The following is a 25,409-nucleotide window of genomic DNA, read 5'->3' on the forward strand; positions in this document are numbered from 1 at the left end:
CCTTGCTATTCTTTGGAACTCTGCATTCAAATGGGTATATCTTTCCTTTTCTCCTTTGCCTTTTGCTTCTCTTTTTTTCTCAGCTATTTGTAAGTCCTCCTCAGACAGCCATTTTGCCTTTTTGCATTTCTTTTTCCTGGAGATGGTCTTGGTCACAAATCTCTGTGCATAGTTCTTCAGGCACTCTGTCTATCAGATTTAATCCCTCGAATCTATTTGTCACTTCCACTGTATAATCGTAAGGGATTTGATTTAGGTCATACCTGAATGGTCTAGTGATTTTCCCTACTTTCTTCAATTTAAGTCTGAATTTGGCAATAAAGAGTTCATGATCCGAGCCACAGTCAGCTCCCAGTCTTGTTTTTGCTGACTGTATAGAGCTTCTCTATCTTTGGCTGCAAAGAATATAATCAATCTGATTTTGGCATTGGCCATCTGGTTATGTCCATGTGTAGAGTCTTCTCTTGTGTTGTTGGAAGAGGATGTTTTCTATGAGCAATGTGTTCTCTTGGCAAAACTCTGTTAGCCTTTGTCCTGCTTCATTTTGTACTCCAAGGCCAAGTTTGCCTGTTACTCCAGGTATCTCTTGACTTCCTACTTTGGCATTCCAGTCCCCTATAATGAAAAGGACATCTTTTTGGGGTGTTAGTTTTAGAAGGTCTTGTAGGTCTTCATAGAACCATTCAGCTTCTTCTTCAGCATTACTAGTTGGGGCATAGACTTGGATTACTGTGATATTGAATGGTTTGCCTTTGAAACGAAGAGATCATTTTTAATATTAATGAAAATAAAGTTATGTGGGAGAGTGAAATATTCTCCAAGGTTAATCCATAAGAGAAAAATCAAAGCCCACTCTGCAACCTGCTTAAAGAAAAACAAAAAAACAGACTAACAGCAGTTAGAAGCCAGCCCTGGAAGTGACCAAATCATACCCTGTGTGTTAGTGACTCATTCCACAAACCCCAGGGGAAGTTGAAGATTAATTTTTTAAGGTCAACTAAGTCATCTCCTGATGGTTTGGGTGACTTCTTCATTTTCAAAGATTGAGCTGAATCCTTTACATCCCTACTACAGAGAAACCCAGAGTATCAATATCAATACTCACAAGTACGACTGAAACAGTTTTTATATATATAAATATTTGCCATTCTCTTTTTAGATATTATTTATTTTTCTTTTGACTGCGCTAGGTCTTCTTTGCTGTGCACAGGCTTTTGTCTAGTTGTGACGAGTAGGGGCTACTCTCCAGCTGCAGTGCACAGGCTTCTTATTGCAGCAGCTTTTCTTGCTGTAGAGCATGGGCTCAGTAGTTGAGGCACAGGGGTTTAGTTACTCCACAGCATGTGGGATCTTCCCAGATCAGGGATGGAACCCATGTCCCCTGCAATGGCAGGCAGATTCTTATACACTGTTGCAGGGAAAGCCTGCAACAGTTTTTAAATTCTGAGTTATTTCCTTGCCAGCTAGCGAATTAGCGAATAGTAGTTTCTTTTGTTTGTTTTGTTTTGTTTTCATTTTGTTCTGTTTTGCAAAGAGAAAAGGCTTTATTGCAGGGGCTAACCAAGTAGTATTGCCCTGATCCCGGGATGCTCTCCCATTTCTCCTGACTCCCTAGCCCCTCCCTGGGAACCCCACCCTCCCACACTCAACAACACCCAAAGTAATACCCGAGGCAGCTCCTTGTATGGACTGTATTCATTCTGATTGGCTGGTCCCCCTCCTAGAACTGGTGTTGAAGATTTTGAATGTCGAAGCCACCTATAGAGGGGCAAATCAGCAGTGGAAGCATTGTTGATTTACACAATGACCTTGGCAATTGAAAGACCTTTGACTTTTTTAATGCTATCAGTTTTATCCTCCTTAATCACAAAACAGCTTGGCATAGCTTCACTGTGGTCAGTCAGGAAGGGGTCATGGAACGTTCTAGTAGAGTCTGCCTCCTGCTAGCTGTCCTTCCTGCTCTCCAGGACTGACAATAGGTGCTGGCTGCAGTCTGGCCCAGGTCAAGGACATCTTGGCTGAGAGGGTCTCCGAGCTCCCGGAGGAGAAGACCCAGACGTACCGAGCGCTGCTGAAGCACCTGAAGAGTCTGGCCAGCCAGCAGATCCGGAACATGGCTGTATGTCCTCTGGGCCCACACGAGGCCTGCTACACCTATCTCTTAATCTCAGCAAAATGTTGAAAGAGGCATTGGCAGAATCAGTGTGCACATGGGTCTCAGCTGATTGAAACGACAGCACAATATACATTTAATATAGCAACCATTATTTAATAACATATTTAAAGGAAGACTCTGAGTCAAGTTCAGTCATATTGCTAAGTAGCAATATAAGTGGGAAAAGAATGTCATGGTTTTGCTAATTTCATGACAAGACCTTCAAAGAAACTAATTTGATCTTAGGCTGCATTGTTGTTGCTAAGTCGTGTCCTACTCTTTGCAACCCCACGGACTGCAGAAGTAAAACACCTAAAACAAGGAGGGTAGCCTCCCCTACTCCAGACTATTCAGACCACCGCTAGACGATAACGCTCAGAACAGGGAGGCAGACTTCAGGGTCGGCTGATTTGACCTCTGGCAAATGCAGATGTAGATATTCAAAATACACATGACCCCTTCCCTTACACACCCCCGAATGATGTATTAGAAATTCTTAGGATACGAAGAATGGAGGGAGAACAGGTTTCTACTGAAAAAGCTCTTCAATTGATTCCAAATGATTCCCTGTCATGGGTTCTGTCTGATACCCTGGACCCTGGTGAGGAGACGGTGACAGGAGAGTAAAGGGTTGGAAACCACCACAGAGAGAGCAGTGGTGGGGCATTGTGAAAGCTGCCTTCAGATATTTCTAGACTCCTGAGAAGAGGTGTGATATATTTCATATGATCACCAAGGGTAGAAGTATGACCGATAAGTGAGAATCCAGGGGTGTAGATTTCAGCTCAGTGGAAACAAGAACTTTAAAATTAAGCTGTTCATAGAGGAATGGGAGTTCCGTGCCCTCACCCATGCTCCAGCCCAGATCACCCGCAACCTGGGTGGTCACTGTAGAGTCTGGCACTGTGTGGGAAGAATACTGAGCTGAATGGCTGGTCATTTCCCTGACATGTTCTGAGATGCTATAAGCTTAACCAGATCCAAGAGGAGTCTCTCAAGAAGAGGAAAAGGGAGACTCAGTGATAGATGCCCAGCACCCAAACCTGGCCCCCGGGAAGTCCAACAATTCAAGAGGCCATGAGATAAGTCTGAGATCCCAAGGCAGCATCGTGGCTACTTTTGTAGCCAGCACCGTGGCCATCTGTGCCACCTGAGTAGGGGTGGCTCAGAATTGGCCGCTGCACCTCCATGCTTGGCTTTGCATCCCCGTCCTGCCCCTTCCTCACTGGGAGATCTTAATCAAGTTCCTCTGTGCCCCTGTGTCTTCATCTCTTATAGGGGGACAGTGGCCTCATCTCACTGAGCTGTTGTGAGGACTGAGTGAGTAAATATGCATGAAGGAGTGAGACATCAGGTGAAACACACCACATGCCATTCAGTGCTCATTACCATCCATTCCTCACTCGATCCAAAGCTGTGGGTGGGTGGGGACCTCTCACAGCATCTGAGCTGAGTCTCATCTGCAGAGGAGGCCAAGACTCCTCTAGACCCTGTCACCTGCCAGGGAGGACCGTGAGCAGGTGCCGGGAAGGGCGGGGGGCTCAAATTTGAGGGATCTAATGACCAAGGCTATAACTCTCTCTCCTTAGTCTTTAGGGGGTCATATTATAAGCCGACATAGCTACTCAGATCTGAACCCAATTCTGGCTGTGGGCAACGCTACCCTCAATCTGACATCAGAAGGTAAGCTACCCAGAGCCCTTTGAACAGCACCTGCAGTGTTTCTGTCTCTGTTTTAGGAGGTGCTATGTCAGAGCCCATGTCTCTTGCTCTCAGTCCACCATGGGGAGCTCAGGATTCTGGCTGAAGTCTTCTCACGCAGGGGATGGCACCTTCTGTACCACCCGCCACATACACACGACACCCAGCCCCAACCACTGCTCAGCCAGCCCGCGGCAGCCAGGGCTGTCTAGAGGCTGACTAGAAGCCTCTCTGTGACCAGAGGACCACTTCCTCCTCCTCCTCATGTCCCCTCTCCAGTTGCCGTGTAAGAAGTCACAAGTCTAGTGAGGACACGCTGGGGACACTGTAGGGCCCCTGGGGGCAGGAGGAAGGCTAGCAACATTTTCCATGCTGGCTAAGAAGGGCGGTCCTTGAGGGCTGCTCCAGGGTATTCCACCCTTGTCTCCCTGAGATGCTCAGCCCTCACATTGGCTCTGGCTGCTCCAAAGAGGCTGACACTCCCATCCAGTGCGCACTGACTGTGCCAGGCTCTGCTGGATACTTTACACAACACATCTAATTTGTCCAACCCCCGCCGCCCGCCCCCGACTGAGGTCGCTTGCAGTAAGGGGTGAGGGATGGGAATCCAGTCTGCCTTGATTTCCCAACAGGAGTGCTCGCCTCTTCACCAGCAGCCACCTCCCCAGGTCTTCTAACTCCCCACTTTCCATCTCTCCCCCCCTCCCTCCCCCACACCCCATCAAATACCCTCAAATGGGCTGAGTTGGACCCGGGAAACTGGAGTGCAAGGGAGCAGTCACACTGCCCCATGTGAACTCCAGGGTGTGGCCAACCAGGAATTATCTCACCAGCATCATAAGCCTCCCCAGGGGATTGCTGGCTGACACAGTCTGGTCCCTGATGGGTGGGAACTGAGAAGTGTTGGGAGGGACCTGCTGGCAAAGGAAAAGCCCTCACACTCCTATTCAGCTTTGTGTGGGGCCCAGGAGAGGAAATCCTTCAGCCCCGAAGGACCCCGTCAGCTGTTTTGCTGGGTCCGCCAGGCCTGTAGTCCAGAATCACCCCATCTTGAACCCTGAAGACTAAGGGAGAGGATGCCAAGGCTCTGGGGCGTCAGGAGAGCAAAGACGGCCTGGCCCCGACACAGGGCCTTCTACTTCAGGACTAGTGGTGCTAGATGTGTTCCTCTGCTGGGATGTTGGTCGTCACCTTTGGCTCAAGGTCTCTGTTTTCCCAGCTCTGCCAAAGCCACCTCCAGTCTGCACTCAGCCCAGCTCCAATGAGGCCAGTAGCTAGCTGGCACCCCAAGAGGGAGGCCCAGGTACACAAGAGCCCCTCTGGGGTCCACCTTCCTCTGTCTCGGCCACACCTACCTTCCAATCAGCATCTCACTGCTGTTCCTAGACCTGAACGCACGTTAGATTTGCTGGGCTGCAGTCTCCTCACACATTTCCCATGGAGCCACAGCCACTTTTAAAGCCAGAGGGGACTGCTCTAACTATTGCCACCATGTAGTGACAATGGGGCTGAAAGGAGGTTTTGTAAATTGTTCACATTGCTTTAAAGATATGGGTATCCAGCTTAGAGAGCTTCCCTGGAGTCCAGTGGTAAAGAATCCGCCTGCCAATGCAGAAGACTTGGGTTCCATCCCTGGGTTGGGAAGATACCCTGAAGGAGGAAATGGCAACCCACTCCAGTATCCTTGCCTGGAAAATCCTATGGACAGAGGAGCCTGTCAGGCTTACAGTCCTGCACTGTGCTTAATCGCTGAGTCGTGTCCAACTCCTTGTGACCCCATGTAGCCCGCAAGGCTCCTCTATCCATGGGGTTTCTCCAGACAAGAATATTGGAGTGGATTGCCATGGCCTCCTCCAAGGGATCTTCCCACCCCGGGGATCAAACCCAGGTCTCCCCCATTGCAGGCAGATTCTTTGCCAGCTGAGCTACCAGGGAAGCCCGGGCTACAGTCCACAGGGTTGCAGAAGAGTTGGACATGGCTCGGCAACTAAATAACAATAATCCAGCTTAGAAGCCAACGGCAGCAGCAAGAACAAAAAGCAAATCCAATAATCTGAGCTCTGTTAATAGTGGAAACAAACCTTAGCTTAAGCTATGCCCTAACATTGATCATAGTATTGAACAAGTTAGATTTAGTTCAACAGTCTCTGCTGAAAGATGAAAACAGGTCTGGTAGGCCTTGGGGACAGGAAGAGGCCCAGTTCACACAGCATGTGTGCTAACAAGAGTACATGTCCTAGGGATTCCCTAGCAGTCCATGGGTTAGGACTTGGTACTTCCAGTGCTGGGGTCTGGGTTTAAGCCCTGGTCAGGGAACTAAGATCCCACAAGATCCACGGAGCGACCAAACAAAAAAGTAAATGTCACAAAGCTGCCACCACCCTTCCCTGTGAGGAGGACGGGTTGGGGGCTGGTCCACCACACTCAGACCCCCACTCTGCTCCATGCGAGGAAGGTGACCTTTTCTTCTCCACTGCTGACATTTAAGAGTATAGAATAATCTCGCATTCCTTGTTGCAACTGTGCAGAAATGTCATTTTCTTCAACAGAAGGCACACGGCGGATTCCTCTAAGTGAACATTTTCTTGCTGGGTTGGCAAGTGCAGACCTGAAGCCGGAAGAAATTTTGGAGTCTGTGTATATTCCTCACTCTCAAAAGGTAAGACTTGAGAGTTGTTTTTCTCTTTCTATAACTGAGTTCAGTCATCTTTAGATGTTTCAAAACAGATGGAAGGAAAATAAGTCTGCCCCGAAAACCTGTTTCCTGTCCTTCGTGGCCTGGCGTGGCACCAATGCCCGCAGCCGCCCTCGGGCCAGCAGCTCTGGGAGGCATGGAGCTGGGGTTGTTGTTTCAGCTGTGGGGTGGGGCCTGCCCAACCTGCGGTCATGCTCACACACCCGCTCGTGTCCAAGATCTGGGAGGTGGAAATTAAAGTTCTTTGGCTATGGAATGAGCTTCTCTGCCTGACCCTCAAGGAGATAGAGGCTGGGGCTAGGCCTCCCGACTGCCCACTCGAGCTGACCCCCAACAGTTCAGAAGACCAGGAGCGCCTAACACATGATCTCTGGGGGAGACATGGCCATGCAGCCGGCTACAGAGGGGACCCTCTGTCCTCACTCCCTATTCCTGGTGCTTCTCCCCCAAAGTGTACCTGAATCTGAGAGACCAGTCTTCCCAAGAGGGGCAACACAACAGATACACAGAGAGATCCAAAGCCAGCAGGGTCATGCAGGAAGTCTCATATTAAGTCATGCTTTCAGCCAAGTATGGTCTTCATTTATTTTTTCCTTGGGAATGGAAACTCTGAAGTGTGTTCCCAGTCCAGTGTGGATCAGTGTAAGAGACCCAGACAGAAAAACAGGCCGACCCAAACACAGTGCCCCCGGTGGCCAAAAACATGGAAACACATGCAAGGCAGCGGCCATCTCTGTTAACTTAGTCACCGCACCAGTGGTCCTGGTGCCAAGGATCATGAGGGGAGCCATCACCCTTCTGACTCTTGTCCCTGCTAGAAAATTCCCTAGTCCACTGTTGGAAAGTTCTATTCAGCACCTTTATGAACTTTACAGAATGAAAAAGGGATAGTATCTACAAAGCAAGAAATCCAGTGGATCTCTTTCACACTTTAAGCAAATCACCTTCCAAACACCTGTGTTGGAGGGATCCTCCATCCTCATGGGGGACAAAGGGTCTGGAGACTAGCCTAAATGGCACCTGGAAATAAGAGCATGGGGAAATGACACAGGGATCCCTTGCAGAGACATCCCGGCCCCAGCGGGAAAGTGCACAGTGACCCTGTTAACTGAGAGTATGGGGTGTTGGAGATGGACCTTTGGGAGGACATCGCTTTGAACAAAGAGGCAGCCAAATTGTCCCAAGTGTCCTTTGCGTCCCTTTTGATTGAGTCTAAGTGATTAATTAGTGGCACCAAGAAGCAGAAAGCTCGCTCTTAGTTCTGACATATCAAATAACTCCAAATGGTCTTTGTCTCCACAGTGGGAATTTGTGTCAGCCTTCCGACAGGCTCAGTGCCAGCAAAACGCCTTGCCCGACGTGAATGCCGGCATGCGAGTCCTGTTCAAAGAGGGCACAGACATCATCGAGGACCTGAGCATCACCTATGGAGGGGTCGGGGCTGCCACAGTCAGTGCACATAAGTCCTGCCAGCAGCTCCTAGGGAGGTAAGCGACACACCCTGTACCCTGATGGTGAAGCTTGACATTTAAAAAAAAGTGGAAAGATGGAAACTCTTATATGTAGAATCGTTGCTTGTTCTTTCTGTAATTTTGCTAAATGACTCTAACCTCATTTGACTTTGATTAATAAGGCACCACCCTTTGGGTGAGGTGTACAATGAAAATGGCCCAGGAAAGTGTTCAGCTCCGGTGCTCCTATGCACATCAGTGCTCTGGCAAACCCACACCAGGCCGCTTCCAAGCGCTCCCCATCACTCCCGCTGCTCAGGGGCACTCTGTTTCCTTCTCAGCAAAGGCAGTGTCCAAGTCTGAGTCCTGTTCAGTTCACCATGGGATTGGCCATGGTGGTCTCTTTATTTAATGCCTGGGTTCTAGCATGTCCAGGCTACTTAGTGCAGCCTCCCAGGCCTCGGTTTCCCTGAACAGCTTATTTAAGTGATTTCTAAGTTTCCATCCAACTCGTAAAGTGAGACCCTGGGGGTCTTTGAACCATCTAGCACAGGCCCCTAGTCACAGAGACCTCTGGTCATGGAGACTGCCTTTTCTCACTGGTTCCTTCCTGCCCCCAACCCTCCCAGGCAGTGGGATGAGCTGATGCTGGATGAAGCTTGCAGGCGGCTCCTGGACGAAGTCTCCCTCCCAGGCTGGGCTCCAGGTGGGAGGGTGGAATTCAAGAGGACTCTGGTAGTCAGCTTCTTCTTCAAGTTCTACCTACAAGTTCTGCAGGAACTGAAGAAGCTCATAAAGCCGTTCCCTGTGCCTGTAAGTGCTCTGGCTTTTATGGGCTCCTGGCAGCATAAGCTCCCACCTTCCTCGCTCCTTTTGCAAACTATCAGTTCCAGCTTTTCCTTCGTCCTGGGTTCAGCCCTTCGGGGTTACTGTGGGGTGAGGCTCAGGATGCCAGACTGTCTTTGGTGCACAGATGCTTACCAAGTGCCCTGAGCAGGGAAACATGATGGGACCCCTGCTTCCGTGTGCAATTGTTTTTCTTTTAAAATCAACTCTGTTGAAGTATAATTACATAGAACAAAATGCACCTATTATTTAAACTCAGAGGGTTTCGGCAAATGTGTAAACCAGTGCAACCACCACTTCAAACAAAAGTATTTCCATCATCCCCAAAAGTGCCCTTTTGCCCCTCTGCTCTCAACACTCTCATCCCTGCCCCCAGGCAACCCTGATCTGCTTAATGACACTGTAGATTAGTTTTGCCTATTTTGGAATTTTATATTCAATATGAAATGTTAAATAAAATTTTATTTTTCAAAAAGTCAAAACATTTATGAGTGCATGCTAAGTTGCCTCAGTCACATCCGACTCTTTGCAACCCCACGGACAGTAGTCCCCTAGGCTCCTCTGTCCATATCAGGAATACTGGAGTGGGTTGCCGTGCCCTCCTTCAAGGGATCTTCCTGATCCAGGGACTGAACCCCTGTTTCTTTTGTCTCCTCTGTTGGCAGGTGGGTTCTTTACCATGAGCACCACCTGTATGCTAATATATAAGTAGCTTCTTCTCAGAATTTCTGATTATGAACTTCGGGAATAAGTTACCAAAGCAGAACATTTTTTCTCTCTTTCTCTCTCTTCCCCGCTCAATCCATCTTTCCTCCCCAGACTATGACTAGAACTTCACCCTACCTTGCACCCGTGTTCCCCAACCACACCCCACCCCAACAGCCCCGTGTTCCTAAACTGTCTGGGTTTTATTCATTCAGATGAAGACTCTCACAGGACTTCCCTGGTGATCCAATGGTTAAGACTCCACACTTCCTCTGCAGGGCACACGGGTTCAATCCCTGGTTGGGGAATGAAAGAAAGAAAGACGAAGACCCTCACAAACCACATTTACTTGAATAACTCTTGCCACCCTTGAATTTCCGAATCAAGACACTAGATATGTTTCAGTGACACCCAAAGAGCCTTCCCAGTCTTACTGCTCTCCCAGAAAAGCTGAGGAAAATAATTAAATTTGAGTTTTGTGTGGGCAGTGAACCACCCCAGCTCATTCTAGAATGGCTCCCCCAGCCCCTAGTTTTCTTGATTCTCCTGCTGCCTCTGCCCAGCTTGCTGCCAGAGGGCCTCTCCCTCCTTGGGCTAGCTTGGCTCCAGGATCAGATTCAACCAGTCTGTCCAGGTCCTCCTAGTGTGCAAAGGGAGGGAGGGCAAGGAGCATTTGCCAAAGCAAGAGTCTGGGAGGCGTTGTGAATTTGCATCATCCCTGCTAACTGAACTCATGGTTTCTCGGTGACCTTCGCCAAATCCTTTTCACAGAAATCAAAGCCCAGTTGAATCATAGACTAGTCAGCTTATCTTTATTGTTTTGAATCATCTCTCAGAATAGCCGCCGTTATCCTGAAATTTCAGACCGATTCCTGAGCGCTCTAGAAGACTTCCCAGGCACGGTTCCACAGGGAGTCCAAAGGTACCAGGTCAGTGAGTTTAATCTAATGGAAACCGAGAAACTAAGAGACAGTGATAGCTGTGTGAACAAGCAAGCACTTCAGAGTTGCACATTTCCCTTCTGACTTTCTGAGTTTTGCCAGGACATTGGCCCTTTGTTTCAGGCCTATGCAGGAAGAGCCTGGATCTAAGATCAGACCCGAGCTACTGAAGCTGGATGCCCTCAGGCCAAAGTCATCTGAAGCAGCTTGACCATCCAACTAATAACTGAGAGTCTCTTCCAACTGCCGTTCTTTGGGCAAATGTTTGAAGAGTAGCTTGGCTGGGCGTGGGGGAAGGACAGAGCAGGAGAGTAGCAAGGGTCAGTCTCCAGCCCCTGATTGCAAATGCTTAACCTCCAGTCAGCAAAATGAGAGCCTGCAAGCAACTGAATCCCTTCTCTCCAAGAACAATGGAGAAAGTATCTATAATTTTCCACTGGAGCACAAGCCCTCCCACCACCCAATCTCCATACTCACTCCACACACATCTTCCGGTAGAAGAGTTCCAGAATAAACACTTCCTCCACTTACTACACTCCCAGGGATATTTTGTTGCCACTCGCAAGGGCAGAGAAGGCAGCTTAGACCAGATCTGGATGGGCTCCATTGCCATTGGCACCCCCAGCCCCCCCACCAGAGGCCCTGCTCCTGTCAATAAGCAGGTTTTGGCTTAGATTTTGGTGCCCCGCTCTCAGGAATTATATCACTCCAAGCCTCATCATCATGATGGCTTTATGTGTAAACAGGCTGCTCCTTAAAAAGGTAAGAAAGCAGGACAGGGAGACGCCTGAATTCCAGAAGTCAGGGATATGGGCCACCACTCGGGAAAAGAAGACGCCAAAAGGAGAAGCCAGAGTGTCCCTTCACTGACTTCACAATTTTGCTAAAACATTGGCCCCAACTAAAGCATAGCCACAGAGCTGAAATGACAGCTCCCCAATCAAGTTACATCATTAAACTCTCATGCTCATCTGACCCACTCCAGTGTTTGTTGACTGAGAGTGACCATCTGATTTCTCAACCCTGAATCAGGAGTGTTGGCAATTGGCCAGGCCACTTCTGAAGATGGAAGTTTCCCAGGGAAGCTCTTGTCTTTCTCTGTAGAGTGTGGATTCTCACCAGCCCCTCCAAGATCCAGTCGGACGCCCTGTCATGCACCTATCGGGTCTCAAACACGCCACCGGGGAGGCCGAGTTTTGTGATGACATCCCCATGGTGGATAAAGAACTCTGCATGGCTTTAGTGACCAGTACCAGAGCCTATGCAAAAATCATGTAAGTAAACGAAAAGCTTTCCAAAAACTCTTTCTAAAGCACACTTGGGGATTCCCTGAAGCAATGTGACCGTTCTTTGGAAATGTCATAAACCCAAAGAACCTAATGGAAAGAATGTTTAAAAGGTCACCAGCCCTAAGACGAGGAAAGGAATGTTACTAGAAATGATCATCGTGAAAGGGAGAAAAAAACTCACAATTATGGGCTCTTGCTTTCATCTCCCTGCTGCAGCCTCAGGCATGGCTCAGAGGAGTAACTCTGAGTAGGGCTAATATGCAGCTGGTGATAAAACCCTGAACTAGGTTATTGCTGAATGGTAAATGGCCACTGTCCTAAACTTCCTTAGGATGCCCCTTGCCACAGACATGATGGCCATCCCCCTTCTCTCCCCTTCCAGCAACTACAATGTTATCCCTGGCCCAGCAGGGAGGCTCCTGGACCCTGCTCTCTGGTAGCTCAGCTCTGATTGGTCAGGGCCTATAGTCCAGTTGTCATATATTTTGACTTTCATCCATGGTCTATCCCTCCCTCCCTCAAAGCTTGCTGATTTCTACTTCTCAAATATATCTCTTTTTTCAGATCAATTGATTTGTCCGAGGCCCTTGAAATACCTGGGGTGGTTGATGTGATAACAGCGAAGGACATTCCAGGCACCAATGGCACAGAAGATGACAAACTGTTGGCCGTAGATGAGGTGAGGTACAGAGCGTGCTGTCTCATGTGACTTGGCGCAGATGATCACCAAGGTACCACCTCCAGGCAGCTTTCCATGCCCTCCCAGCCCTCTCTGCCACTAGGGGCCAGAAAGCCAGTTCTTCCAGCTTCTCTCTAATGCTTCTCTCTCTCTCTTCTAATGCTTCTGTGTGGGGCTTCCCTGGTGGCTCAAAGGGTAAAGAATCTGCCTGCAATGAGGGAGACCTGGGTTCTGTTCCTGGATTGGGAAGATCCCCCGGAGAAGGGAATGACTACCTACTCCAGTATTCTTGCCTAGAAAATCCCATGGACAGAGGAGCCTTACAGGCTATAGACCTGGTCACAAAGAGTCAGACACGACTGAGCAGACACGCTTTCACTTTTCAGTGCCTTTATAGACCTACTCTTCTGGAATCAGGAAATAACTGCAAAAAGGAAATTTATTACAGAAAAACAACAAATACTCATTTTCCCACTGTGTACTGTTGAGTCAGTTTACTCTTATTTGAAGAATAAATGCAAGAACTGGCATGTATCAGGATGGAAAATCCTTGAAAAAAATCTAGAAAGGAGAATACAATATACAGCCACTCTCCATTATTTACATTGAACTCTCTTCCTTCTTGGACCAACCCTCTCCCTACCACCTCCCACTGACCTTCATATATTCCATTTTTAATAAAGTTGCTCATATCATTCCTGACCTTTAATTCAATTCTACCATCATTCACTGGGCACTTGCTTTTGGAGCCAAACTATCTTGGTTCATGGTCTCACTCTGCCACTCTGTATCATCACCTGTGAAATGGTGTCTTGAAACCTGTAAAATATCATCACCTGTAAAATGGGAATAATCAGAGGAACCCAACTCATTGTGTTGTTATGCAATTTAAATGAGCTGATACATGTGAAGTGTTTACAGCATTGCGTGGCATGTGAAGGCTCTCAGCAGATGTTAGCTACTATTGTCACATTTCAGGCTGTTTCTCCTCCAGCCATGAAATAAACCACTGTTCTTTCGGTTGAACTCCAGATGAGGAAGTTGGCTATTGCTTAGGAGCTATGTTATCTTCTCAGGCTGCCAAAACAAAATACCACATAATGGGTAGCTTATAAAGCAAAAATGTATTTTCTCACAATTACTAGAGGCTAGAAGTCTAAGATCAAGGTGTTGGCAGGTTTATCCTGAGGTCACTCTTGCCGGTTTGAAGATGGCTCCCTTCTCCTGTGTCCTCATAGGAGACGGCCTCTTCTCTGTGTATAAGCCTCCCTGGTGTTTCTACCTCTTTTTTTTTTGGCCATGCCTCATGGCATCCAGGATTTTAGTTTCCCTACCAGGGATGGAACCCGTGACCCTGCAGTGGAAGCGTGAAGTCCTAATCACTGGACCATGAGGGAATTCCCTTTTCTCCCCCTACATCTTCTTTTAAGGACACCAGTCACACTGAATTAGAGCTCCAACCTTAGGACCTCATTTCACCTTCATTACTTCTTTGAAGGCCTTATCTACAAATACAGTCCCACTGGGGGTCAGTGCTTCAGTTTGGGGGCTGTAGAGGGAGGCACAGGAATCATAGTGTTCAAAATATACTCCCCTTATCTTTAAAATGACTCCATGAAGGCATCCCACATGAATGAATCACCCTCAACAGAGGACATAGCAAATTCCGGTCCCAGCCAAATTCACATCCACTCTGAGGCTTACATTCAATTGAGTAAAATGGCTAATGAAACCATATGTATGATTTAAATTAACTTTTATTTTTTTTATTTTTTTTTTTTTACTTTAAAAATATTTTTATTTGTTTGGCTGTGCCAGGCCTCAGTTGCGTTATTCAGGACCTTTAGTTGCGGCATTTGGGATCTTGCTCCCCGACCAGGGGTCAAACAGCGGCCCCCTTCATCTGGAGTGAGGAGTCTTAGCCGCTAGACCACCAGGGAAGTCCTGGGCTACATGTATGTTTTGTTTTTTTTTTTTTAAATTTTTATCAAACTTTGTCACACAGACTTTATGATGTAGGGAGCAATGATAATTGAATTATCTTGAAAGCTGAGTGGAACTCTTCATTTCACTGGGGTAAGACTCTATTGAATAATAGAAAAACTACCAAATCCACCATTCCTGATGATAATAAACAACAAGTGTTATCTAAGTCTTAACTTTAAGCAAAATATACTGAGGGAGATTTTATGAGAAGACTGGATAATAAAGGAAGGAAATGGAAAAAGTGAGCTGAATAAAAAGAGGGCCTCAAAAGGTAACAGTTTTACTGTCTAGGTGCTTGGGTTTACTTGATCACTCTCGGACATCTCCTCGGTAAGTGTAGATGGCTCCAGCAGCCTAAAACGTTCTTTTAAATTAAAAGTTTAAAGAATTTTTTTTTAGTCAAGCACATGATGTGACTCCAGTCTGGTTACTCTTGGTCAATAATGGTAACTAAGGCACCAGCCACTGGTAAGTTTGGACTGATAGTACTTTTACCCAGAATTTCCCCCCGGCTTCATGCCTATACTTTTTGCAGGTACTCTGCGTGGGCCAGATCATCTGTGCTGTGGTTGCAGAAACAGATGTACAGGCAAAACGTGCTATTGAAAAGATAAAGATAACTTATGAAGAGCTGGAGCCCATAATCTTCACCATCGAGGTAAGCAGAGTGCCTGGGCTCTCCTATAAGGTTGTAGAATCAGAAGTCCCTTGTAAACTTCTTAATGCGAGACTTATTCAGGGTTCTACTACTTTTTCATCGCTGGTTTACTCTGGAAAAATCAACTTTTCTGGAAGGCATTACTTGCATGAATTAAAATTAGCTTTGGTTCCAAGAAACAGGAAAAAAATAGAAGTTTCTTTGTCCTGCACATTCAAAAAAGTCTAGAAATGGTCAGTTTCAAACTTACATGTGACTCTAAGTGTCAGGGTCTGGGCTCCTTATATCTATTAATAGTCGCTCTGTCCTGTGTGGTTTCCATTCTCTAGATCACACTTCGGTCCACAACAGTTACTGAACACTGACCTTTGAGTCCACACTTCTGTCAGCAGAGAGAATGCGGCAATGATGAAGAGAATATCCCCTCCCCTTAAAGACCCTTTCCAGAAGCTGCACATAATCTTTCTTCATCTCCTTGGTTAGAACCTAGTCATGTACCACACCAACACTCCTAGAAAGGGGGTCTGGGAAACATACATTTTATTCTAGGTGGCCAGGTATTCACTAGAAACTGGGGGTTCTATTACTTGAGGAAAGTGGTGGGAATGGATATTGGGAGTAATAATCTTTTCAAAACGGAGCCCCAAAGCAGTGGGACTTTCATGATAGAATTCCATAGAAATTTCCATTCTCGCTTCTGGGTCTAGATGATGGAAAACAAATGCAACTTCCAGCAAAAAATAATGAATTTAGATTAGAAAAATCAGATGTAGATTTATGGCATTTGTGTGCTCTAATTCAATGAAAGATAAGTTCATATCAATTAAATAGAAAAAAAAAAGAGTACTTAATTTTTGCTTGTGAAAGAAATAAATTTTTTTCAAAGGCCCTAGTGAACCATTTGAACATTTTAAAAATGTCCCTAAAAGGTACAACTTGCTCAATATTCAGAGTGTTAAAAAGGTCATGTTTCTAGTTCTTTCTAAATTAAATCAACTCTATTCCAAATTCCCATTTTGTCAAGTTTGCAAGAAGTTCAGGCCATTGTTCTTGGCTCACACCCCTTTCTAGAGTTGTACTAGGATCCTAACAAGGGTTTTTGAAATATCAATTCCAATCCCATTTCCTCAAGAGGGGAAATGGCACCCAAAGGATATCCTCATGAAATATCCTGGAGCTCAGAACACTTAGAGATCTAGGGTTCCCTCAGAATAGGACTCTCCACCATCAGTAAAAAGAGTTCTTCTGTGAAGAAAAGTAGGTAAAAGAACAGTCATATATACCAATGCTCATTCATCCATTCATTCATTCACATGACTATATATGTAAGAAGCAATATAGAGTTCTGTCTAAAAACACTGGTTCTAGAACTGTGATTCAAACTGCCAGGCTTGAATCTTGGCTGCACCACTTCTTAGCTATGTGACCTTGGACAAGTTTCTTAACATATCTGTGCCATAGTTTCCTCCTTTGTAAAAAGAAGAGAACAGTAATAAAACCTGCCTCATCAGGTTGTGAGACTAAATGAGTTAATATTCAGAAAGCATGTAGAACAGTGGCTAGCACCTAGTTATAGCATATATTATATATAAACATAGCATATATTATAATAAGATTATACTAACTTAGGACATATTTACAGATGACAATAAACGTACTTCCACACATACTAGATTGACATACTGAGATCTTGGTATAGCAAAAAAGTGAAAACTTCAGCTATATTCTTCATTTTCTACTGCTTTGAGAAATCAAGCATTTATTATTAGGCAAGATGTTTCTGAAAACAGCCAGGCTTGAAAACTGCCTCCATCACTTATTTGAAGCATGACTTTGGGAAAGTTATTTTAACCTCCTTAAGCCCAGCTTCTTCATCTGGAAAGTGGAGAGAATAATAGAATTCATGTGAGAATACATGTAAATACACTGTCTATTGTACAGTGTTTGACACAAAGCATGCACTCAATAAATATTAGCTGCTTTCACTATTCACATTGTCATTAACAAAAAAGGCCACGGACTTGAGATCATTAGGGAGTAAGAACACAAGAGTCAGGTGTCCTTGTGAAATATGGAAAACACCTGTATCTAAAGGTTATTAGGTGTTATCATTACAGGGTAATAATCCTAGATTTCTTAACATTTGGAAAATTCTGTTATTAAATTAGTGAGTAATTTGAGGAAAACTGTTTTCTGGAGGGGGGAGAAGTTGCTTTGCATTTTGTTTCTTTAGTGGGGGGTTGATCTTCAACACTATACTCTTGACAAATAGACATATTTGTGCTTACGTTGAATAAAGTAAATTAAATTTTTTTAAAAAAGGAAATAAAGGTTAAGCAAGAATCAACTGCCATAGATCAACCCACAGAACAGCAGGACAGGATGGCTTCCAGTATTCATGTGTCAGTCAGTTCATAATATTGTTGCCAAAAAAAACCCTAGCATAAAGGGCTAGGAAGCCCTTATGAGATATGCCAAATACACAAAGAAATGAACAAACTGCCTACCATATCTCTGTTGGGTTTTCTTGCCCCAGAGGTGCATTAGGACTTGAGTCCTCCCCTTCAACATGAAGTCTGACACAAGTATTTTTATTCATGAAGTGGGGAAAAGGGGAGGGCCCTGAGCCTCACTCTTACTGCATTTGGATCTATCACCTGTGCCCTGGACATCCACATTGAAATGGAGAAATGAGTAGTTATTATCCTGGACCATCATAGTATCCCCAGATCTCAAATCTTAATGTCTCTCTAACCCTTGCTGGTTTTCTCTGCAACTGAGAAGGCATTTTCTATGGCATCTCGGCTCTGCGGGGAGTCTGCTACTCAAGGACACACTCCCTTGCTGGCCTGACTCCTTTCACGTGTCCTAGCAGATGGCGATTGTCTGAGTTTGCCGGCTTTTGAGTAAGAAAAATTTGCCAGTGGAAGAAAACGACAAAAAGAATTAGCTTTTTTTTCTTCCTGTCACTCAGGATGCCATAAAACACAACTCATTCCTGTGCCCTGAAAAAAAACTTGAACAAGGAAACATCGAGGAGGCATTTGAAAAAGTCGATCAAATTGTTGAAGGTGAGTGACTCAGGATTGTTTCCTAGAATATTTGTGCAATTCTCTTCTGAAACAGACTGGAGAGCATGTGATTTCCTTTCAGAAAGACCACCCCCTAAAGTCGTGGCATTTTACCAAAGTTCTCCTCTCTCGCTTCCTTTCAAATTGTGCATGTGTTGCTTGGGGTTGGGGAGGGGGGCAGGTAGGGAGCAATAGAATAAATAAAAAATTCCTAAGACTTTGATTAGTCAAGGACAGAATGAAGAACAAAAGCAGAGATTTTCAACTTCTTATCCAGAACCGCAGTCTCTGAAACAGATGACCTCAGTTGTCACAGGACAAAACACCTGATCCATCAGTTTCTCAATCAGGACAATTCCAGCCAGCCAGTCCATGTCTCACTTGCTTTTGAATTCCCCAACCAGAGCACACCTTCAGGCACTTTCCTTTACTTGCCCTTAACAGGAGAGGTCCATGTCGGAGGACAGGAGCATTTTTACATGGAAACACAGAGAGTGCTTGTTATTCCAAAGACAGAGGACAAAGAACTGGACATTTATGTGTCAACACAGGATCCAGCCCACGTGCAGGTGAGGTCCAGGATCTGCCCCACCTCCTCCCCAACTTCCCAGTTCCCTCATGGCCTTCAGCCTCCACAGCCTCACAACGGCTGCCATTTTACCTGCAGGGTCTTAGAATCTAAGTATTACACATCAGCAGAGCAACTAAGACCCTGGAACCATTTTTTATGTTTTCCGGTCTTGTCAAGTAAATGAAAGAACAGCCACAACCATTTTCAATTTAAAGTGAACATTCACTGGCTTCATGCTTAAATGTGACAGTGATTGGATGACACAATTATTTCTGTACTTGATTTTTCCCTAAAATAATCACTACAGGCAACCTTTGGAGTAAACACAGCACTTCATAACACAGTATCATTTCCCCAGTCATAAAGTGTTCCGGGTTTTAGTTGCAAACATTTCTTCCTGTTTAATAAATTGTCAGGAGTTTGCAGGTTTTCACCTTACTGGGACTTTAGGTGTAAGCATTTGGCTAGGATCCAGGTTTTGACAGGAATCCAGGACTCTGACAGTTTCCCTTTTGGAAAAGACCACTTTTCTGCTGGAAAGTTTGTTTTATGGAGATTAGCAACATTAATGAACTCAGTAGAACGCTGAAAGATTCAGACTGTCTCAGCTGTTTATTTCTTTGTTTTTACTAACAGTAGGGGTTGATGAATTTTGCTGTTGTGTTTTAGGAAGCAAAAACCTTCTTTACCACTTCACCCTTGTAAAACTTTCCCATTACCTACCTTTTACAGAAAACAGTGTCCTCCACTTTAAACATCCCCATCAACAGGATCACCTGTCATGTAAAGCGAGTGGGTGGAGGTTTTGGCGGGAAGATAGGAAGACCGGCTGTCTTCGGGGCTATTGCAGCTGTGGGTGCTCTCAAGTAAGTGCACCTAGGGACACGGGAGGGCGTGAAATGCACAGAGCTGAGGGCATATCGGCAGCCCGAGGGTCACCTGGGCTGCTGTCATCACCAGCTGAGTATCCTTGGGCACCTCAGCCTCTTGTCTCTTTTATCCACCCTCCTAAAGTTATTGGAAAAGTCAAATGCACTTAGAAGTTTGAATAGGCTAATCTGCTCTATAAAGGAAAAGTGGTACTATTAGTTGAACACCTCCAGAGCTGACACTGCCCCATCTTGAGCTTCATGGAAGATGACCCATTTAGGGGTGGGGCAAGTCACCTGCCCAAGTGGAGTGCCAAGGGAGAGGCTGCTCCCCCACTTTTCCTTTCTACCACCAGCTGAAGACAAAGCAGGGTGAGAAAGAAAAGTCTCCAGCTCCTGGGAGGATGCTCATTCAATGGATGTTCAGTAGACACAAGACATCCTCAAACAGAGCTCCTGGTCTAACCCCAGCCAGAAGTCTTGCTCCTGCACTGCTCATGCTGTTCACGTGCTGACTTTTCTATTCCTTGTTCATTTTTATGGCTGTCTTGTCTTGTTTTGTTACTATGTCAAAGCCCCAACTGTCCTGCAAATTTCAAAGGTCCCGCTTCCCTTGACAGTTTCCATGTAATTCAGAGGTCCCAAAGCACTCAGACATGTGCCTCATTTTGCAATGACAGGTGGGGAGAAGGCAGAATCTGAATCGCATCCCCAGTTTTTTCATAATGAAACTCGATTCACACCCACCAAGGACTCAGCAAGGAATAATTAATTCATTGTATTCCCACCAGGCTTTGTGCATTTAAGGCTTCTCAAACATGACTGTATGTTAGAATCATCTAGGGAGCATTTAAATCCCAATACCTAGGCTACCCCTCATTGACCCTGGCATCAGTCTATTTTAAAAATTCCCCAGTAATTCCACTGTGCATCCAAGTATGAGAACCATTGCCTTAAGTTACAATACCTGCTGTGCATTAAGTACTTCCCAGAGCAGTGTTCCCAACCTATTGATAATAAGAGTCTCCCAAGTTCATAGAAAGTCCTGCCTCCCCACCCCAGACCCAGTGAATCAGGATGACCGGGGGATGGACTGGAAACTACATTTCACTGATGCTCCAGGTGGTCCTCACCATTAAAGAAAAAAGGAAATTCTGGTAGAATCGTGGGTTTTCAACATGTACCTGAAGACCCCTGCATCAGAATCACTGAGAAAGATGTAGAGTCTAGAGCCACTCCCACCCGAATCCTAGTGGTAAGGCCCAGGAATCTGCACTTAGGCCCAGATGCTGCAGAATCCACCAGCACTCCAGATGATTCTTCTGCACTTCAAAATCTGGGAACCTCTGCCAAGGTAAACAGAAAGCCTGAACCTCCTAGCTACACAAGAGCCCAAATTAGCCAACACAGTAGGATTTATGACTGAAAGTGAAGATTCTAACCCAGACTTCCTAGGCTGTGTGCTTCTTGTTTTTCCAGTTGTGTTGTTAAGTTTGATCTACCTGTTCACACTCTTTCTCCTTTGTAACTAGTGGCTGCTGCTGCTAAGTCGCTTCAGTCGTGTCCGACTCTGTGCGACCCCATAGACGGCAGCCCACTAGGCTTCCCCATCCCTGGGATTCTCCAGGCAAGAACACTGGAGTGGGTCGCCATTTCCTTCTCCAATGCATGAAAGTGAAAAGTGAAAGTGAAGTCACTCAGTTGTGTCCAACTCTTAGCGACCCCATGGACTGCAGCCCACCAGGCTCCTCCGTCCATGGGATTTTCCAGGCAAGAGTACTGGAGTGGGGTGCCATTGCCTTCTCCGGTAACTAGTGGCAGGGATATGAAAAAAGAATAGATCTGGGTGAGAATCACATTGGAAGCATAAGAACACAAGTTAACTGACATGTGACGTTAATCTTTTTTGGCTAGATCTCCAAACACTGAGTTCTAGAACATAGAGGTAATAGTGATTTGGTCATACATCAATTCATATCAGTGCCTAGCACACCGTATGCACTCAGTGAATATATAAGTGATGGGGGATGGTTAAATGAATGCTTGTACCTATGAGTGGGAGGGTGGATAGATGGGAGGGTAGATAGTTAAATGAGAGAATGGATAAATATGTAGGTGGATGGTAGATGAGTAGATGGATGAATGGATGGGTGGGATGGAAGACGAATCTAAAATTTGTTTTCTTTAGAACTGGTCACCCCATCCGTCTTGTTCTTGATCGTGAAGATGATATGTTAATAACTGGGGGAAGACACCCATTATTTGGAAAATATAAAGTAAGTATTAAAGAGGAAAATACTAAAGTACCTCATTTTATTTGAATGGTTTTACCCTTTCCTATTATTTTTATTTTGCCAAATTCTAAAAACAATCATCTTAACATCTACAATATTAAAATTTGAATACTCATAACATTTTGTGAGGAGCTTTTAGTAAATCTATTATAAAATTATGAAGAAGCTAAATGATAAAAAATACAGTTTCCAATAATGATAAAAACACTATTTAAGGAACAAGATTTATGTTAGTGATTCCTCAAAGACAAAAAATAAATAAATAAATAAAACTTCAGACATTTGTTATACCAAAGCTTCTTGATGATAAAAATATTATTTCACAATACAGACGTTTGGAAATGATTTGACCAATTTAACTGCAAAATCATTTTTTACAAGTGTTCCCACCAAATGGTTATGAGTGTCACAAAAAGCTCTTTTCAAATAGGAAAAAGAATCCACTAACTAGTGAAATAATTTAAAATTGTCTCAAATTACATCCTTTGTATTTTTGTGCAACTATAGCACAAACACTGTGATAAATAATTGCTGGGATCTGGTTGACAACAATACTTCAAATTTGTAGCTGAGTTGTTAGGACAGATCTAATGTAATTGTTCCCATATCAAACATGCTTTATTTGGGAATTGCTTATGGCATACACATGGGCTTCCCAGATGGTGCTAGTGGTAAAGAACCCACCTGCCATTGCAGGAGACATAGGAGGCACAGGTTCAATTGCTGGGTCAGGAAGATCCCCTGGAAGAGAGCATGGCAAACCACTCCAGTATTCTTGCCTGGAGAATCCTGTGAACAGAGGAGTCTGGCAGGCTATAGTCTGTAGTTTCACGAAGAGTCAGACACAACTGAAGCAACTTGGCACACACAGCATACACATAGCTAGATTTTTCTGTCTGATTCTGTTGTTGCTTTAGATTACTAAATTATTCTATTCCCTGTGACTAAACCACAGCTTTCCATAGCACAGCACAATTTTATTTCTTCCACTGATATTAGTAATTTTTATAATTAGAGAGGAAAAGACCATAGTTGGCCATTAAACCTTTTTTTTCACCTTCAAATAAAAAATAAATGAATACTCACAACTCTTATTATCCTCTAGGCCCAAGAGCAATGTGAAGGCACCCTCTGGGATTGTGGGAGTTGGTGTTATGGTAGCTGTTGAGTTCTTTGGTTTGGGCTGGATTATAAATCAGGCTTCAATTATACCATAGTTATGAGACTGTTTTAGTACTAGTACTTATTAAGAGGGTTCTAGACTATAAATATTTTGGTAATTATAGTAATATAAAATATAATTTTAAAAAACAGACTTTTTGAAAAAAAGTTTTATTTTTAAATATAATTTTGCTTCCAATATTATAATGTGTATGTGTATGTATCCTCAAAGTTTTGCTTGGTTATTCAGAACTATTCATAGACCAGCATAATAGATGACTATGTGTGCATAGGCCCTTCCAAAATCCTTGAAAAGTTTATACTGAACAGTTTCAGAATCCCTCTGCTCCCTCACTTATGGTACTGCTTTGCTTAGCAAGCCTTCCTTCATGAAAACTTCAGCCTAGCATTTGTCAAAATTACCATAAATTCTGAACTTGTACACTTTGCTCCATTTCCTAACTTCTCTGATTTGTTATCCAAAATTTCCCTTGTAGTATGAATATATAAGTGGCCCCATATAGGTAAATGGTTCCATCGACGTATTTATCCCTGTTTTCAAAAAGGCAAAGGAACCACGGCCAATTCGTTCTTGGTGGAACTACATTAGGAAGTGGTAATTTTTCTTTTCATTCTGGGCTGTGCAAACAAAATGGTCTAGGTGGGAGGAAGGGAGTGGCAACTTCAGAAAAATACGAGGTGCACTCAGTGAGTCCTGGTAGTAACAGCAGCTCATATTCATGCCATCTTTCCAGAGTGACAAAGTGCTTCACCAGTTCAGTAAGATGAGGCAGTCCCTCCTGTGTCCATTCCCCAATCTCCAAGGCTTTCTCATAACAAGAGGCACTTCTATTCCTTCCGACACACTCTGGAATCCCAGAGACTTTTCCACAAGGCGGAAAACCAAAGACTAAATTAGAAGGAAAATCAGTAAAAAGTGAAGAGAATCTTCCAAGAACAAGGAAGAAGCGGGTAGCAATTAAGTGCTGGGAGACAAGCAAGGATTTTAGAATTCCATACTGACTGTGAAACCAGAAAATTACACAGTGAAAGAAAAGGGCTCAGCAAAATTCAGGTCAGAGGAGGTCTTTGTCTGCCAAGCACTGAAAAACGAGAGACTATCCAGACGTAGTCCACCACAGAGCAAATGGGAGTGGCCTGTCTTCAGTCCTGCCCATGGAGGAGCAAACTTAGCACTAAATTCCAAACATATCGTAAAATGTCCATCATTTGGTGACAGGTGGGATTCATGAACAACGGGCGAATCAAAGCTCTAGACATCGAGTGCTTCATTAACGGAGGGTGCACGTTGGATGACTCAGAGCTGGTACGTATATCAGAAACCAGGACTGTCCTGGTTTGTGAACAGAATGCAGAATTTCTATATGAGTCTTCATGGAGCAGTTTCTTCAAATACTTACCTCCTTCCACAAGCAGTTCAACACTGTAACTGACTTTTAGAGAAAAGGAAAAAATGTTGTCCGGTATATGTAAATATCTCCTTTTACTTTAGGTAACAGAATTTCTTATCTTGAAGCTGGAAAATGCATATAAAATCCGCAACCTCAGGTTCCGGGGCCGTGCATGCCTGACAAATTTACCATCCAACACGGCCTTTCGAGGATTTGGCTTCCCCCAAGGAACCCTGGTAACAGAATCATGCATCACAGCTGTGGCAGCCAAATGTGGCCTTCCGCCAGAGAAGGTAAGGTAGAAATCGAAGTCATAACCAAGGCTATTGAAGAATCAGATGAGGTAGGAAACCAGCTACCCAAGGAAATACCCTGGAAGAGCCAGACAAATTAGACCTGGCTCAGAACTCAAGGTAAATTAAGGGCTATCTAAAAGAGTTCACCTCCACATATTGGCCTTCCTCTTTTTGCAACAATTTATTTTCTTCCTTTCTTGTTTTACTTTGTACAAAAGGAATTACTCTTTTTAAAATTCAAGCTATACTGAAGTTATTAAAGTGAAAAGTAAACATCCTTCTTTTTTATCCCCATCCCTATTGGTTGAGGGTGACCATTGTTAACAGTTCTGTGTTTACTGTCCTAGCTCTTTCTCTGTTTACCCACCCATCTGTATTTCTACATACATAAACATTAACATATGATGGATAGCTGCACTTATATGCTTATTTTCAAAATGAGACTATAATAAACACAGAATTCTGCCCCTTACCTTTTCTACTTGACAGTACGCCTGGCCATCTTCCCATGCTAGTAGAATGAACTACTTCATTCCTTTTCGTGACTGAATAGTACTATTATGTATCTAAATTTATTTAGACACTGCACTATTGGTACATATTCAGTTTCTTAACCAGTTTTTGCTATT

At 44.6% G+C, this 25,409-nt stretch overlaps 1 protein-coding gene across 2 annotated transcripts in view; it reads left to right on the forward strand.

The window, feature by feature from the left end:
• The window catches only part of LOC105003640 (aldehyde oxidase 2), a 77,707-nt gene that overhangs the window by 22,834 nt on the left and 29,464 nt on the right, over positions 1–25,409 (forward strand). Inside the window, exons 12-26 of one of the 2 annotated variants that reach the window (XM_010860941.1) lie at positions 1,968–2,119; positions 3,745–3,838; positions 6,406–6,515; positions 7,854–8,038; positions 8,632–8,815; positions 10,390–10,482; positions 11,599–11,768; positions 12,348–12,462; positions 14,984–15,106; positions 18,081–18,177; positions 18,622–18,746; positions 19,481–19,614; positions 21,806–21,893; positions 24,313–24,399; positions 24,586–24,777. In XM_010860941.1, the coding sequence (XP_010859243.1) occupies positions 1,968–2,119; positions 3,745–3,838; positions 6,406–6,515; positions 7,854–8,038; positions 8,632–8,815; positions 10,390–10,482; positions 11,599–11,768; positions 12,348–12,462; positions 14,984–15,106; positions 18,081–18,177; positions 18,622–18,746; positions 19,481–19,614; positions 21,806–21,893; positions 24,313–24,399; positions 24,586–24,777 (1,949 nt within the window). The remainder of the gene's footprint in view (positions 1–1,967; positions 2,120–3,744; positions 3,839–6,405; positions 6,516–7,853; positions 8,039–8,631; positions 8,816–10,389; positions 10,483–11,598; positions 11,769–12,347; positions 12,463–14,983; positions 15,107–18,080; positions 18,178–18,621; positions 18,747–19,480; positions 19,615–21,805; positions 21,894–24,312; positions 24,400–24,585; positions 24,778–25,409) is intronic. The other variant, XM_010860940.1, reaches the window with a different exon arrangement.

This window comes from Bison bison, unplaced genomic scaffold, assembly GCF_000754665.1.
Source record: "Bison bison bison isolate TAMUID 2011002044 unplaced genomic scaffold, Bison_UMD1.0 scf7180017864471, whole genome shotgun sequence".
Lineage (NCBI taxonomy): Eukaryota > Metazoa > Chordata > Mammalia > Artiodactyla > Bovidae > Bison > Bison bison.